At 35.9% G+C, this 15,602-nt stretch overlaps 1 protein-coding gene across 3 annotated transcripts in view; it reads left to right on the forward strand.

The window, feature by feature from the left end:
• The window catches only part of RGS12 (regulator of G protein signaling 12), a 253,779-nt gene that overhangs the window by 130,284 nt on the left and 107,893 nt on the right, over positions 1-15,602 (forward strand). For all 3 annotated transcript variants that reach the window (XM_056802365.1, XM_056802366.1, XM_056802368.1), the window contains one exon: positions 8,790-8,811. In XM_056802365.1, coding sequence (XP_056658343.1) covers positions 8,790-8,811 — 22 coding nt within the window. The remainder of the gene's footprint in view (positions 1-8,789; positions 8,812-15,602) is intronic.

The following is a 15,602-nucleotide window of genomic DNA, read 5'->3' on the forward strand; positions in this document are numbered from 1 at the left end:
CTCACCTTGGAATTTTAGAGCTATTTAATTCGGCAATTTTTCAGTGTAAGAATTTAAACTGCAAGCAAGAAAATATACTCCTTCCTGGGAAGTTTTTACATGGCCATTCTGTTTGTGGCTGGCCTACTCTGTATAAGTATATGACGTGCATATGGTAATTTGGGAAAATTCCATTCTTGCTCCTGCAAGACAGATGAAAACAAGTTATTAATACAAATTGTGCTATGTATCAGACTGAACACAAGAAATTTTAGGTTTTCATTTATTTTGTATATAATTTATAATTTTCAAATTGCATCATGTTTCTTGATATAGAGTAACATTAAAATGAACACTATGTATTCAGTTCTTTATTTCCTGTGTGTGGATGATCTATTTTGTGGATTACCCATAGAAATTTAAAAAAATTCTAGGCTGACTCTGCCACTGACCATATTTCTGAACTGATTTTCCTGAACATCACCAAGTATGCTATGCTATTCTATAAAAAGAAAGGAGGAGTTGATAGTTATCATTCAATTTCTAAAGATTGTCATGGAGAAGAAAGATTAAACTTGTTTTGTTTGGCCTCAGAGGGCAGAACCAAGACCCAGGTGACTAATATCCTGCAGTGGATTCATGAGTCACAGGATCTAGATTCAAATTCCACTTTTAGAATTCTCTATGTGGCCTTGGACTGGCCATTTACTCTCCCTAAGCCTCAGTTTCTTGATCTATAAAATGAAGGGCTTAGACTAGATTATCACTGAGGTCTCTTCCATCTCTAAATCTCTGATCCAGAGTTGCGGAAATACCAAATTTGGTTTGTAGTAAGGAAAAGCTTTCTAACTTTAGTTGCTGTAAAGTGGAACCGGAATGTCAAGAGGTGGCAGGTTCCCTTTCTCTATAGATCTTCAATCAAGCGTACTCTTAGGTTGGGGTACATTATTCTGCAACTAAGAATAGGGGATGTGGAAGAGAAGCCAACTAATCCTCCAGGGTACCTTTTTTTTGGGGAAGCTTTACATGATCCTTCTCAAAAGAGCTTAGAGAAATTTGTAATTCTCCTTTGCACTTATCACACTCTGCTTTTCATTTGTGCATATTACATAGTTTTTCAGAGTGAATTAAGTTCTGGGCTTAGATTCAGAAAAACTTGGGTTCAAATACCCCATCTGGCACTAACTGTCAGGAAAGTTGTTAAACAAAGCTCTGAGTTTCATTTAACTAATAAGATCCATAAACCTTAGACAATAGCCTTTGGACAGCAGGGAGTATTAATTGTTTCATCTTTGTATACCTAGCCACTAGTGTACTATTTGGTATGGAATATTGTACAGAATTTTAAGAGCATTAGTTTAAAATCCAGGTAAAGATACATCATTTATTGTCATCTGAATATCCTTTGTCTCCCTTCCCCTTAATGGAGAAAGGCTGAAAACTTAATACCATTTGGTACAATTTTCAGGACAAAAATTAATTCATATTTTCTTTTAGTAGTTCTCTATGATTTTTAAAAATAAAAAGCAGTAAACGTAAAACCAAGTGTAGTAAATGGGAAACTGGGAATTATGAGAATATTATTTTCCATATTGATGTGTTTGAAAAGATTTAAGCATAAGTGTCCATTACATGGCCACTGCCTACATATATTACCTTCCTGTTGTAGAATAGCTGTTAAGTTTTTATAATCATAAAACCTTTTTTAATCAGGTTATTAATTCTTAGGGCATAGGGCTTTTGAGGGAAGGTGGTAATTTAGTGAAAACTTATGAAGAACTCACTGTATACAAAATATTGTGCTGGCCCGGGAAACATAAAAATAGTTCCCTCTCAAGTTCTGATCTCAATATATCTAGGTCAGAGAGTATGGATATTTTACTTAATTTCTTAGCTATAATCCCACATTTCTTCCTAGAATGGCTGGGTCAGTATCACCAACTGTACTAGTTTAAATTTTCTTATCTTTCCCAGGAATATCTCTCTCTCTGTTTTTTCAATTATATATTTTCCATAGAGATTCTGTCTTACTTAGAAGACCTAATAATAATTAGAGTCAAAGACTAGACTTCTTTTTCTTCATTTATTGTCTTTTTGTTTTTATTTTCATTTGAAAATTTTTTTTGTAGTTATTTGTCATGCCAGTAAGTCACTAAGGAAGAATTTATTAAATGTTTATTATGTGTCATGAACTGTAATAAGTGCCAGGTATACAAAAAAGGACAAAAATATTCTAGTCTTCAAGATATCCACTTTCTAATGAAGGAAGTCACTATGTAAATAATTTGGTATATACATGATAAAGAAATAGTAGTTGGAAGATAGTGTCAGAGGGAAGGCACTAGCAGGGGAGCAATGGTGTAACACCTTTTTAGAAGACTGGATTTGAGTCTTGAAGAGAGCCAGAGAAGCCAGGAGTCAAGTGTGGAGGGACAGAATTTCAGGCATAAGGTACAATTGCAAAGGCAAAAAGCTAGAAGATAGAGTTGGATGAACAGGGACTAGGCTAATGTAGCTGGATCATACAGAATATGGAGAGAGTAGAGTTGTAAGAAGACTGGAAAGATAGGAAAGAGACAGGTTGTGAAGGGCTTTAAATGTCAAACAGAGGATTTTATGTTTGATCCTAGAGGTAATAGGGAGTTACTGGTTTATTGCATGGGAGTTGGGGGGAGTTGACATGATCAGACCTCTACTTTAGGAAGATCAATTTGGCATCTGAGTGGAGTATAGTTTGGAGAGGGAAAGAATCTTAGGCAAGGAGTCCAAAAAATGAATTAATGGAAACTTAACTTCAATTTGGAATCGACAGCTTTTCAAAATCCATTTAGTGGAGTCCTCTTGCTGTAAGAGAAGTAGCCTATGGGCTTTAGAGGTGACATTAATCTAAAAGCTATTAAAAGCTTGCTTAGATTTCACACCTATACAGCAGGTTGAACATCATTGCATTGTAAATTGTTAGTTTGGTACAAAGCCGGATTCTGCCTGCAAAAGGATATTGTATTATTTGAAGTTCTCTGACTAGTTTCTTTTCTTCCTGATTCTTCTCTCATTCCTGTTGAGCCTATTTTTAAATCTTTGTTATGACTTCTAGTCTTCAGACTTGTAGGTCTTCAAGAAGAGGCTGATGATATTTATTGGTGATTCCTGTAGAAGGTTGCTACCTGAGATTCAATTAAATTCTAAAATTTTAGGATTCCATGAATCTTACCCTAATCTTTCAGTTTCTCATTTTTATTCTAGTTTCACTTGCCTCCCTAGAAAAACTGGACTTGGAACCCTCTTTTTTGTTACATTGCACCACTTCTTGAACTGTCCTTAATAACTATTTATTTACAGTACTTGGCTTTCAGTCATTATGCTTCAGGCCTTCATTACCCTGTTTGATTTCTTGGACTTTCTAAGTGGTCGTCATGCCTCCTTCCCTATTCTGGCCTTCACATAAAAGTCAAAGTAATCTTCCTAACTGTCACTTCTCCATTTAGAATCCTTCTATAACATCCTATCTTATATTGCACGAATACCTACTTCTTATCTTGACATTGAAAGGGCCTCCACCACCTGCCTCTAACTCACCTTTAGCTCTGGGCTCACTCTCCAATTTGTACTGAGACCAATAGTCTACTTCCCAAGGGCTCTGCTAGCTATTGTTCTCCGCTTTGAGGAATATCACGATAACTTCCCAAGTATCTCTTTGTATCATTTAAAAGAATTTAAGTAATTTTTTTATTGATGTATTTTGTTTGTTACACTACCATGCTTTCTCCCAGTATTCCTCCCTCTTCTCTTTACAAAGAGCAGTCCCATATTACAAACAATATTTTTAAAGGCAACAAAGAAAAAAGAAAACTAAAAATGATCAGTACATTGCCAAAGTCTGAAAATGTTCAATGTGTAATACCTGTGGACTCCTCACCTCCATGAAGGGTTGAGGGTGTCTTCACACATCTCTTCATTTAAGTTATGCTTGATCATTTATATTTTGTTAAATTTACTTTTGATTTTTTTTATATGTATGTTGACTTTCCATGTACATTGTAGTTATTGTGTATCCTGATTTTCTGGTTCTTCACTTCTGTATCACTTCATTGTGATACTTCACTCTGTATCAGTTCATGTAGGCTTTAATATATTTCTTTGTATTTATCATATACAGAATTTCTTATAGCACAGTAGTATTCCATTACATTTATGTACTACAGTTTGTTTGGCCATTCCCCAAAAGAGGGGTAATTATTTTGTTTCTAGTTCTTTGCAATCACAAAAAAGCCCTGCTATAAATATTTTTTGTGTGTATAGGAACTTACAATTGATAGCTTCCTTATGGTATAAACCAGTAACTGAGTCTCTGGTTCAAAGGATATAGACGTTTTATTACACCAACAATATATGAGTGCCTCCAACATTGACTGGCCATTTTTTGCAGGCATCTTTGCCAATTTTCAAGGTATGGAGATAAAACCTCAGGGTTGGCTTGATTTGCAATCTATTTCTTATTAGTGATTTGTCACATTCTTTCATGTGATTGGGAATACTTTGCAATTTTTCTTTTGAGAACTAGTTGTTCCTTTGAGCACTTATCTATTGAGGAATGGCTATTAGCTTTACATATGTTAATTTTTTATGTATTTTGGATACCAAACCCTATCAAGGAAAACTGATACAAAGATCCTGTCCCCCCCACCCCCCATTCAATTGCTTCCCTCTATCCTAGGCACATTGCTTTTGTTGGAGCAGAAGTTGTTAGGTTTAGTGCAATTGAAGTTATCTATTTTATCTTTTGTAATTGCTTTATCTCTAGTTAAAAATATATTTCCTATGCACAATGATGAGAGGTATATGATCTGCTTTTCTTTAATATTAAGATCACATGTCTATTTAAATGTATTGAGGAATACGGTATAAGATTTTGGTCTAAGCCTAGATTCTGCCCTCCAGAATCAATTAATGAGTTATCATTTCTCTGATATCAATTAACTCATTAGTATCTCTTAGATTTTATGAAGAGCTATTGACTGAGAATGTATAAGAGAGACAGGTATACAAAAACTCCCTGATGCTTTTTCTCCTCCACAAGCTACTCAGTCCCTGGTATTAGGGTAGCCTCAAACATAAAATGGCTGCTTCAAGCCATCTCTTCTGGTGGTGTCACTGATGGATAAACTGCTTCCTGGCTTCTAGGGCACAACTGCCAGGTTTATTTATTGCTGAATTGGGGCAAGAAGGTTAGTGTTCAGGGCTGGTTCCTCACTGGACTGCATTCTTATTGCTAACACTCCAGTTGCTGAAGGAAACTTTGATGGTCCTTCTTAAAAAAAATTTTTTTTTAATTTCATTTCCAAGTTGTCCCCTTCCCCCAAACCCCTTCCTACACTGAGAAGGCAAATAAGAGATCTATTTTACATATGAAAGCCATGTAAAACATTTTCCTATTAGCCTTGCCCCCTTCACAGAAAAAAAAGGAAGAAAAATAAAGAAAATAGAAATATGTTTCATTTTGGACTCTGAGACTTGATGGTCCTTCTGGTCTTTGTAAATTCACAAGGTCCATCCTGTCTCTGATACTTGTTCACCCAAGATTAGGAAAGAATAAACACAAAGAAACAAAGGAAATATGTGAATGCAACACATTCATGGCCACTAGGTGGCTGGGGGGGGGGAGGAGAGAGAGAAAGAGAGGGGAGGGGAGGGGAGGGGGAGGGGGAGAGAGACGGGGGAGGGGAAGGGGAAGAGGGAGAGGGGGAGGGAGATAGGGAAAGGGAGGGGGAGAGGGGGAGGAGGAGAAGGAGAGGGAGAGGGAGGGGGAGAGGGGAAGGAGGAGAAGGAGAGGGAGAGGGAGGGGGAGAGGGAGAGTGCAACCAATGAAGCTCCCTTCTAGTAGGCCAACAGTAGCTCTTTCTTTGCTTAAGACCAGAGAAAGGAGGGGGAAGTTTGTGTTTTGTATATACTCTTAGCTAAAATTCAACAGCCAGTTAAAAGCTTTTTTTCCTCACCATACCATAAACCAATAGGAAAGACAGAGAAGCTCTGAAGTGGGAAGGGAAAAGACCCCTTTAGAATGTATTTCTGGAAGCAGGTTCTCCAAGCTTCCCCCAGATTAGCATCAAGCAGAAAATATTGTGCATACTCTTAATGACTGGTTCTCATTGGCATTTTCTTCATCATGCTTATTTTACACCAGTCTGTTTCTTGTGTAAGCACCAAATTGGGCTTCTAAGTTGATCTTTTCTTGTATACTCTCCTACATCTGAATTCACAAAAGCAATGCTCTGTGCCTTCAGTGCACTCACTTCTCTCCTCCATATGTTAGAATCTTCACCTTGAAAGTCACTAGTTTCACCTCTTCCATGAAGATGCTCCTGGTTCTTCAAATGAGATTGCTGTTTTCCTCATATTTGTTCAGATCTCCCTTTTGTTCTTATTCACATACTACCTTGGTCCAGTATGGAAAAATTATTATTTCCTTCTCCTTTATCTTTCCCTTAAGTATTTATTTTCTTCTTCTTCCTCTTCTTTTGTTTTGAACAGTGGAGACTGTGGTCACTAGTTTCTCTTTGTTCCTTCCTTCATCTTCAGGGGTGGTATGTCTCCAAAGGGGCAATAAATAGTTTTACCACTCTTTCAGTATATAAAAACACTTATTTATCACAGCTCTTTTTAATTTTTCAAACTTTTTTACTTTTCTTAACTTTATTTTGTTTGCAATGTTTGTCTTCTTGAAATTCTGATCAGTTCCCCCCTTCCCCCTTTTTCTCTTGGTAAGAGAACTTGGAAGCCGGCAAATCTGTTAAAAAATCATTTTCTCCTGTAGGAATATGCTTAGCTTTGTAGGCTAAGTCATTTTTAGGTATAAAATCTTTTTCTTTAACTTGTGTGTTTATTTCAATTTTTCTTTTGTTGTAGTTTATTTGCAAAGTCCTATACAATTCTACTTGGGAACCTGGGGTTACTTTACAGGAATTTCTGTATTTAACTCTCTCTCTCTCTCTCTGTCTCTCTGTCTCTCTGTCTCTCTGTCTCTCTCTCTCTCTCTTTTCATTTGGCCATCTGTTTTTCTAGCTTTATATGATTTCTTTCCACATACTCTTTGCTATTGCCAACCTCTATTTACAAACATACCCCCATTCTCCTGCCTCATTGTGCAATGGACTCATTGTTTCCTATTAGATTGTTTTTGTTCTTCCCTAATCTATTGAGTTCTTAAGGAATCTTTTAAAGTATAATTCAAATATTACCTTCCTTCAGCTTTCACCAGTCAGTAGTGACCCCCCCTCTGTCTCTGTCTCTGTCTCTTTGTCTCTGTCTCTCTCTCTGTCTCTGTCTCTCTCTGTCTCTCTCTGCCTCTGTCTCTCTCTGTCTCTCTTTCTCTCTCTGTCTCTCTCTGTCTCTCTTTCTCTCTCTGTCTCTCTCTGTCTCCCCCCCCCCCCCCCCCAACAAAGAACTATGCTTGCTCCTCTCTAATTTGGCTTCATATTATTTTGTACTATCATTTTTCTATGCCTCATATCTTATTACCTGTATGTGAAAGTAACAACTTCCGACCTCAATTTTCTCATCTTTAAGACAATTGGACTAAGCAACCTCTCAGGCCCCCTTTTACCTCCCTACTAGATTATAAATGCTTTGAAAGTAGAGATGCTGTGTTTCCTAACCTTTTTTCTTCCTCAGTACCTAGCCCAGTTATTAGCATATGATAGGTTTTTATTGTATTTGAATTAAATTATTCAATATACTAATATTTGGAAAATCCTCATGAGTACTTTTTCCACAACCAGTAAAAACCCCATCAATACTTTGTTCTTGTGGATTTCTTGCCGACTTCCTTCTGTAAATCCTTTATAGAGAACCTTTCTCCTGGGTACAGTGGAGGACTTCAACTGTCTGTTTATTATCCCTCACTCTTGATACATGACTAGCCCACCTCCTTTGTTACTGGTACCTGTCATCATATCACTGTGTACCAATTTGCCTCTTGCTTTGAAAGTTCTGTTGAAAGACTTGCTCATGTACTAGATTCTAAGATTTTTCTGATATTTCTTTTATGTGTCCTTACACTGCTCAGTGCTAGATAGCACTTAGTGAAATACTTAATATGCATGGTGAAGATGCATGTAGATGCTTAAAAACACTATTGTATAATTTGGGGTCAATTTAAATTAAATAAATTGGGGCCATAACTTAAAGGACTTATAATGACTCGCATGTATTCAACACTTTGTTTGACATAGGGCTTTTTTCCTCTCAGTGACCCTGTGAAAGAGGTTATATAAATTCAAACTTATTCTCATTTTAGAGATGAGAAAACTGAGTTTCTTTATTGTTTTTTTATTTGGGATTCCTAATGGAGTAATTTGCTCAAGGTTATCTAGTTAAGTATGGGAGCCAGTCCTTGAACTTAGACCTTTGACTCCCATCTCCAATGTTTTTTTTCCCCTGCATCATTTAGCTTCTGTTTTAAGATAAACTGTGGCATTCCTTTCTTTTTCCATTTAATACTATTACTAAAATCATGATGTCAAAGTTGGCAGGGTGTGTTTTCTGAACTGAAAGTCATGATGATTGTAAAGCTCAGGGCATTACCAGTTTGGGAGGAGTTCAGTAGGGAGGAGGGAACAGCTGTGAGAAAGTAACTCTTGACTCATTTAGTTTTAAGTCTGTCTTTGCTCTGACACCTGCACTAGAGTATCTTCTCTTCTGAGGTTTCAAGTCTAATCAGAAACTTCCAGTTTTTATTACTTCAATGGACTGATTTTCTTCTGCTTTTGGTCATGAGGGTTAATTAACTCATGTCTTTCTTTTTTTCCTTTCAGTCTGCAACTGTATCTGATGGTGGTAAGTCACAATTTCTTAAATACATTTTTATTCTTTTGCAAAGAAGTACATTAATTGTGAAAATTATATTGGCCACAGGCCTTCACTTTAAAAGGATTATTTTATTGTCATGCACTCTTCATGTATGCAGATAATTGTTCCCAACAGCTGAGGAGCTTCACTTTTTTTCATAAGTAGATGTGGAATTTTCAAAGTTTTTTGTCATTTTTAAAAAAGCATTAAACCTGAACATTCATGTGATAATTTCTGTAGTAATTTATGTCTATAAGATTTGCTTTTGCAACAGTATTTCATATCAACACATGCTCATGTCTCGCAAGTTAAAACAAGCTTTGATGCTTCTTTTGCTGTGTAGCCAGCTTTTGAACTAGCAAGTAGGACTGCCAAATTCCCAATAGATCAGGGAAGTTGTGGAGAGGTAGATGACACTTTAACTTCTTGATTTATTTATTCCTTTACTAAGAAAAAATGTGGTGGAGAAATTGCTATTTTGATAAATCTCAAACCCAAGTAAATTCAACTTTTAGTCTCTTTTCTTTGCTAAGTCTTTGTATATATCCTTAAGATAACTGGTATAGGGCAGAAAAAGTAGAGCTCTTCTGTATTCATTTAATATCTTGTGATACAATGTTTATTTAATATGAACATTAGAATATATTTCAATAATTTTGGGGGGGTTTGTAGTTGTCTTTTTAAAACAATCTAGGAATTTTCTTCTCCATTTTCCTCTTCATTTGATATTATGAGTAGTTTTGAGCCTACTTTTATGAATTCACTAGTCTATTTCAGGAGCTGAATTATATGGTTTCATTCACTAAAAGGCACCAGCACTTTGTGGTCCTATAACATGTAGTATGTAGGTCATAAATAAGTATAGGTCATGAGAGTTGGATTCAAGGGCTGTGGCTAAAGAATGAGATTCTCTTTTTATTCAATTTTTTACTTGCTTCTTTTCTCTTTATGACTTTCATTTTTTGGCCATTAGTATAGAAAATTATTCATATTAAAGGTCTGGAGGCCTGGTATCATGGCTTTGCTTGAATTATGTATCATCAGTGATGTGTCATTTCTGACTGAGCTAATTCGGTAAACAGTGTGCATGAAAGAATTGGATTTTGAATGATATAGTTGTTTATTTTAAAGCAGAAATCGTTGAGGTCCTAAACCATTTGTTCTTTGTTATTTTAATGTAAGGCATTGTATTACTTATTTTTTATATATTGGTATACATTATTCAATTTGGGAATGAGAGCAACTTTCTTATTGGTAAAAAAATAGTATCGCCACCAAATCCTGGGTTAACAAATTTATATATGATAAAATTATTTATTCATGTTTTCCATTCTATACTATTACTGTCTCTTCTCATGTTTTATTATGGAAAATAATAATTTGTGTGAATAAATTTGAAAATTGGTATAATTTTCCAATGTATGTAAATAGTTTTATTGTTTAATGTATTATAGATTATGGACTGTTATTACATCATTATGCGTATACATTTGATGTTGAAAGAGCACTGGATTTAGAGTCAGAGAACTTGGGTTCCAGTCCCTGCTTCACTACTTACTACCTGTATGGCCTTGAGCATATCTGAATATCTTTATGGCTTTATTTTCCTTAACTGTAAAATGAAGGAGATGGCCTAGATCAGTGATGTCAAACTTAAATAGAACTGAGGCCAGTAAACTATACATAAAGATCTCAGCAAGCCACATATCAACTTAGAAAACCACATATTGCTATTATCTATGTATTTCTTTTGTTATATATTTCCAAATTTCATTTTAATCTGGTTTGGACTATACTCAAGGAGCATTGTGGGCTTCATGTTTGACACCTCTGACCTAGATCAAGGGTTAGCAAACTATGGACCAGCAGCTCTATAGCCTGTTTTTATACCACCCAAGAGCTAAAGATGGTTTTAATATTTTAAAATAATATTTTATCATATTTTAAAATATCAAAACAATTTTTAGTTTTCAGGCAGTATAGAACTGAGAGAGGGGGAAAGGGAGGGTATGGATTTGGCCCTTAATATAGTTTGCTGACTCCTGGCATAGATAATCTTTATATTGTCTGCCTGCTCTGAATCCTGTGAACCTATTATTTTTAAGTGCTAATCTCTGAAAGATTTCTGCTAACCCTGATAATGGCCCAAGTTACAGACTGTTTTGTTATGTCATATTTTCTCTAAAAGGCAGTACCCTAATCAGGAGGCAGCAGAAATTCCCCTTTTATTCCTTCTGTGATGGGGGATTCCCCCAGGTTTTTTTCCTCCTTAAAATACGTGCCAATCTTTACTCTTCCCCCTTCCTTATCTAGTTTCCTCTATGAGCCAGTTCTTAGAGTGGTATGGGAAGGAATAAGAGAAAGTGAAATGGCATGGAAAACCCTACTCCACCACTGTTCTGGCCTATTAATGTTAGCTGTGATGGAAGACAAGGAACAAGGGGAAGAAAAGAAAAAGGAAAATAACTACTAGAATCCCTGTCTCTGGCTTCTTCCATCCTTTGCTGTTGTTTACCTTTGTCACAAGCCTGGACATGTGAAGGAAGAAACCTATTGTTTGTTGCTTCTTCACATGTGCAGATTTCTTTTCTTATTGTACAGAGCCCCAAACATTAGTTTTCTCTTCCCCACTCAGGAGTTAACCTTCCCACCCTGCCAGTCATTTCTTACCTTAGAGCCTGCTTCAGATTTTCATCCTCCTGGACCCTTTGCTTCATCCCTCCTGGAGTCTTTCACCCTATGTCAAGAGAATCAAAGATAATGATTTGGCATTAGGGGAGAAAAGTGGGTATGTGGGGGAATGAATGAGGGTAAGAAGGAAAGGAAGAAAATTAAAAAAAAACTGCCTCAATTCCTGCTGCTTAGTTGCTGGAACAAAAGGAAATATAGTCCTCAAATTCCAAATTAAAATTATAGATCCATTTTGATGAATATTATAGAATTTGGGTGTTGGGACTTCAGTGACCATAGTCCAAACCATGCATGAAAGAAGTCATAACTATAACTTCCCAACAAGTTGTTAACCAGTATCTGTTTGAAGACTTCCAAGTAGAGAGAAGCCACCATGTTTTGTTGTCCATTCTACTTTTGGACAGCTCCAGTGGTTAGGAAGTTTTTCCTGACATCAAGTCTAAATTTGCTCCTTTGCATCTTCTTATTTTTCTTGGTTTAGTCTTCTGGGGCCACACAAAGCCAGTTTAATCCCTCTTATCACATGATAACCTTTTATGAACTTGAAGATAGTTATGTTTAATTTTAGTCTGTTCTCTAGGCTGTATATGTCAGGGTCCTTCAACTTACCCTCAGATGTCATGGATTCAGAACTCTTCATCTTCCTGGTTGCCCTGCTTTATTGAATGACTGAGTGAATCTTTTATTTGTAGGATTATAGGATCATATAGTGATAATAATAGCTAGCATTTAGAGTTTGCAAAGTGCTCTAAAATTTGCAAACCTCTTTATAAATTTTATCTCATTTTATCCTCACAATATTGAAAGGTAGGTACTATTATTATCCTTGTTTTATAGATGAAGTGACTGAGGCAGATAGAAGTTAAGTGCCTTGCCTGGGGTAAGGGCTAATAAATATCTGAGACCAAATTTGAACTTTGTTCTTCCTGACTCCAAGTCCAGGGCTCTATCCACTGTGCCACCTAGCCGTCAATATTAAATGCTTGTTAATTGAAAGATGACATGGAAAAAAAAGGATTTAGCTCAATGCTCTAGTCTGTCAAGGTCTTTTTGGATCCTGAATGTCATTTTATATATAAGCCTTTCTTTCCAGCTTTTTCTCATTTGCAAATTTGACAAGCATGTCATTTATGCCTTTATTCTAGTTACTGATAAAAATGTCAAACAAAATATGATGCCAAGCACAGAATTTTGAGGTACTCCATTGGAGACTCTTGCCACTTTGATGTCACCAGCTGTTCTTTGAATCTGGCTGGGCCATCCCACCTGAATCCATCAGATTGTATTCATGTTCCAATCTCTCCACTTTATCCATAAGAATAGTATGAGGTACTTACCTAGGAAAGTTATATCCACAGAATTTCCCTTATCTAATTACTTAATAATCCTGTTAAAAAAAAAGAGAAGAGGTTAGTCCAACATAACTTGTTTTTGATGAAGTCATGCTACTTCTTTGAAGTGATTGCTTCTCTTTCTAGATGTTCACCAAGCATTTCTTTAATGATTTATTTTAGATTTTTTCCCCCCAAGAATCAAAATGAAAGAAATTGTCTTGTAATTGGCACACTGTTCTCTTTCCTTTTTTTGAAAATTGGGATCACATTCGCCCTTTTATAATCTTGCATCACCTTTCCTGTTTTCCACAGTCTTTCAGATATCTTTGACAGTGCATCAGATGTTCCAGTTGCCAGTTCCTTTAGGTCCCAAAAGTGTCATTCCTCTAGACCAAATGAATTTAACCCATGAAAGATAGCCACCTACTCTTTACTTATCTTGGGTATTAATTCCAGTTTAGTCACTTCTGTTCTATCATCTTCAGTGCAAATTCATTCTTCTTTGCAGATAAAATAGCAACAGAATCAAAATTGGATTTTGATTCCACATTTTCCCTGTTGTCAGCATCCTATCATGCATCCCTAGCAAAAGTCTTCTTTCTTTGAGTCTTCTTTCCCAATATAGTTTAAAAAAACATGCAAACAAGCTCTGCCATCTTTTGTTGTTTCTTTGCCAGTTTCAGCATTCCTGATGTTATATACCTTTTCGGGGTTAATGCAATACATTTACTCATGTACTAAGCCTTGCTTCTATCTTTGGCAAAAAAAAAATTTTATTTTTAAATACAAATTGGTTAGCAATTTTCCTCTGCATTGTCACCTTAATGTACCAAATATATTATGGTTCTCAACCTTTCTAATGCCGTGACCCCGTAATACAATTCCTCATGTTGCGGTGACCCCAAACCAAAAAATTATTTTGGGGCTACTTCAAAACTGTAACTTTGCTACAGTTATGATTCGGAATGTAAATACCTGATATGCATTTGTATTCTCATTGCTACAAATTGAGAGGTTAAGAACTGCTGGATTAAATGAAGCCTTGTAGCATGGTGGAAAGTACATTATACTTGGCATTGAAGAGAGCCGTGGGTTCTAGTCTCTGCTCTGACATGAACCGTGAGCAGCTGCATGATCTCGAGGAGCGTAGTTATGTTTCTCAGTTTCTGTTTCCTGATCTTTTAAAGAGGACTGTTAGGAGGGAAAAGTTCTGTAAAACTTTAAATTCTATCTAAGTGTCAGCTATTATTACTATGACTAGAATGTTAAGGGTTAGACTGGAACTTACCCACCATTATTACTTTATTTCCTATGTGGAAAATGCCTTTTGTACTCTCAAAGACTAGATAATTCATTGACAAATTGGGTTCTATATGTAGCCATTAGTCAGTCTGATTAACTAAACAGTAGATCCCCTCTGCATCTACATTATTATCCTATATATTAAATATATTAGGACACAAAGAGTTCTTGACTCATCTAAGTGGTACAGTGGGTAGAATACTGGACCTAGAGTTAGGAAGACCTGAGTTCAGATTCAGCCTCAGATATTTAATATCTGTGCAAATCTGGGCAAGTCACTTAACTATTCCCTGCCTCAGTTTCCTCAGTTGTAAAATGGGAATAATGATAGTATCTACCCTTCAGGATTGTTGTGAGAATAAAATGAGATATTTGTGAAGTGTTTAGCACAGTTCCTGCCACATAGGAGTTGCTCATGCTTATTCTCTCCCCTCAACATAGTTTTGTGACTAATAAACATTTTATTTATTTTCCAAATGAGCAAATACATTTGTTTTAATAACAATAGAACTTATCATTTAGATTGCCAATACAAATATCAATGAAATGTTATATACTCAGTTTTTTCCTCTTCAATATCATATATTGAGTTTAAAAATTTGTATTTTAAAACATTATTGAATACCTCTAAAATCTATAACATTCATATAGTTAAATAACTAATTTTCAATAATAGCTAATAATAATAATAACTAATTAGCATTTTAGGTTTGATGTGCTATCTCATGATTTATCATGAATTCTTTTCATAACAGCCAGCCCATTTGTGAGGCTTAGTAATACGCTAGCTTTTATCAGACTATTTACACACACTTGGCAGAGATCAGCAAAATGGTTTGAAAATTAAACTTTTATATTATATGGTAATGATCATCAAAATTTTGATTCTGATAGTCTGTGTGATTCTATCCCTCTGGGTATTCCTTCCACTGACACAGAAAATAGCCCCTAGTCAGCTTGATAAATGGTCATCAAGAATTACCTTGGCTAAAAAATCCATCATTCTTTAGCCAACTTTGCAATGTTCTCTTTTATTTAGTTAGTCTGGTTCTTAACTGACAGATACAGAGTTCCTTTCTGGACTTAAGTCGACTCAAGAAGAGTCATTGTGGTTGGATTTGATAGATATTTTATACTTGTTTCTATTCAATTCCATTTTCTTAGATTCTTTCCGTGAAAGAGAATAAACATTCAGCCTCTTGGAGACCACACTAGATCTAGGGTCAAGTCCTGAGTCCATATCCCAGCCCATCTACTTCCATGTGACCTTAAATAAGTTATTTCACCTCTTTGGCTTTCCACTTCTGTAAATTGAAGGGTAAGATTGGATGGTTTCCAAGGTCCCTTTCAGCTCTACCTCCTTATAACTTGAGCCCATCCCTCCACTCCATCATCCCAGTACCACAAGTCCTCTGCGCCCTACTTATGAGCATGATATTTCAGTGGCCTCAC

Source organism: Monodelphis domestica, chromosome 6 (assembly GCF_027887165.1).
Source record: "Monodelphis domestica isolate mMonDom1 chromosome 6, mMonDom1.pri, whole genome shotgun sequence".
Classification (NCBI taxonomy): Eukaryota; Metazoa; Chordata; class Mammalia; order Didelphimorphia; family Didelphidae; genus Monodelphis; species Monodelphis domestica.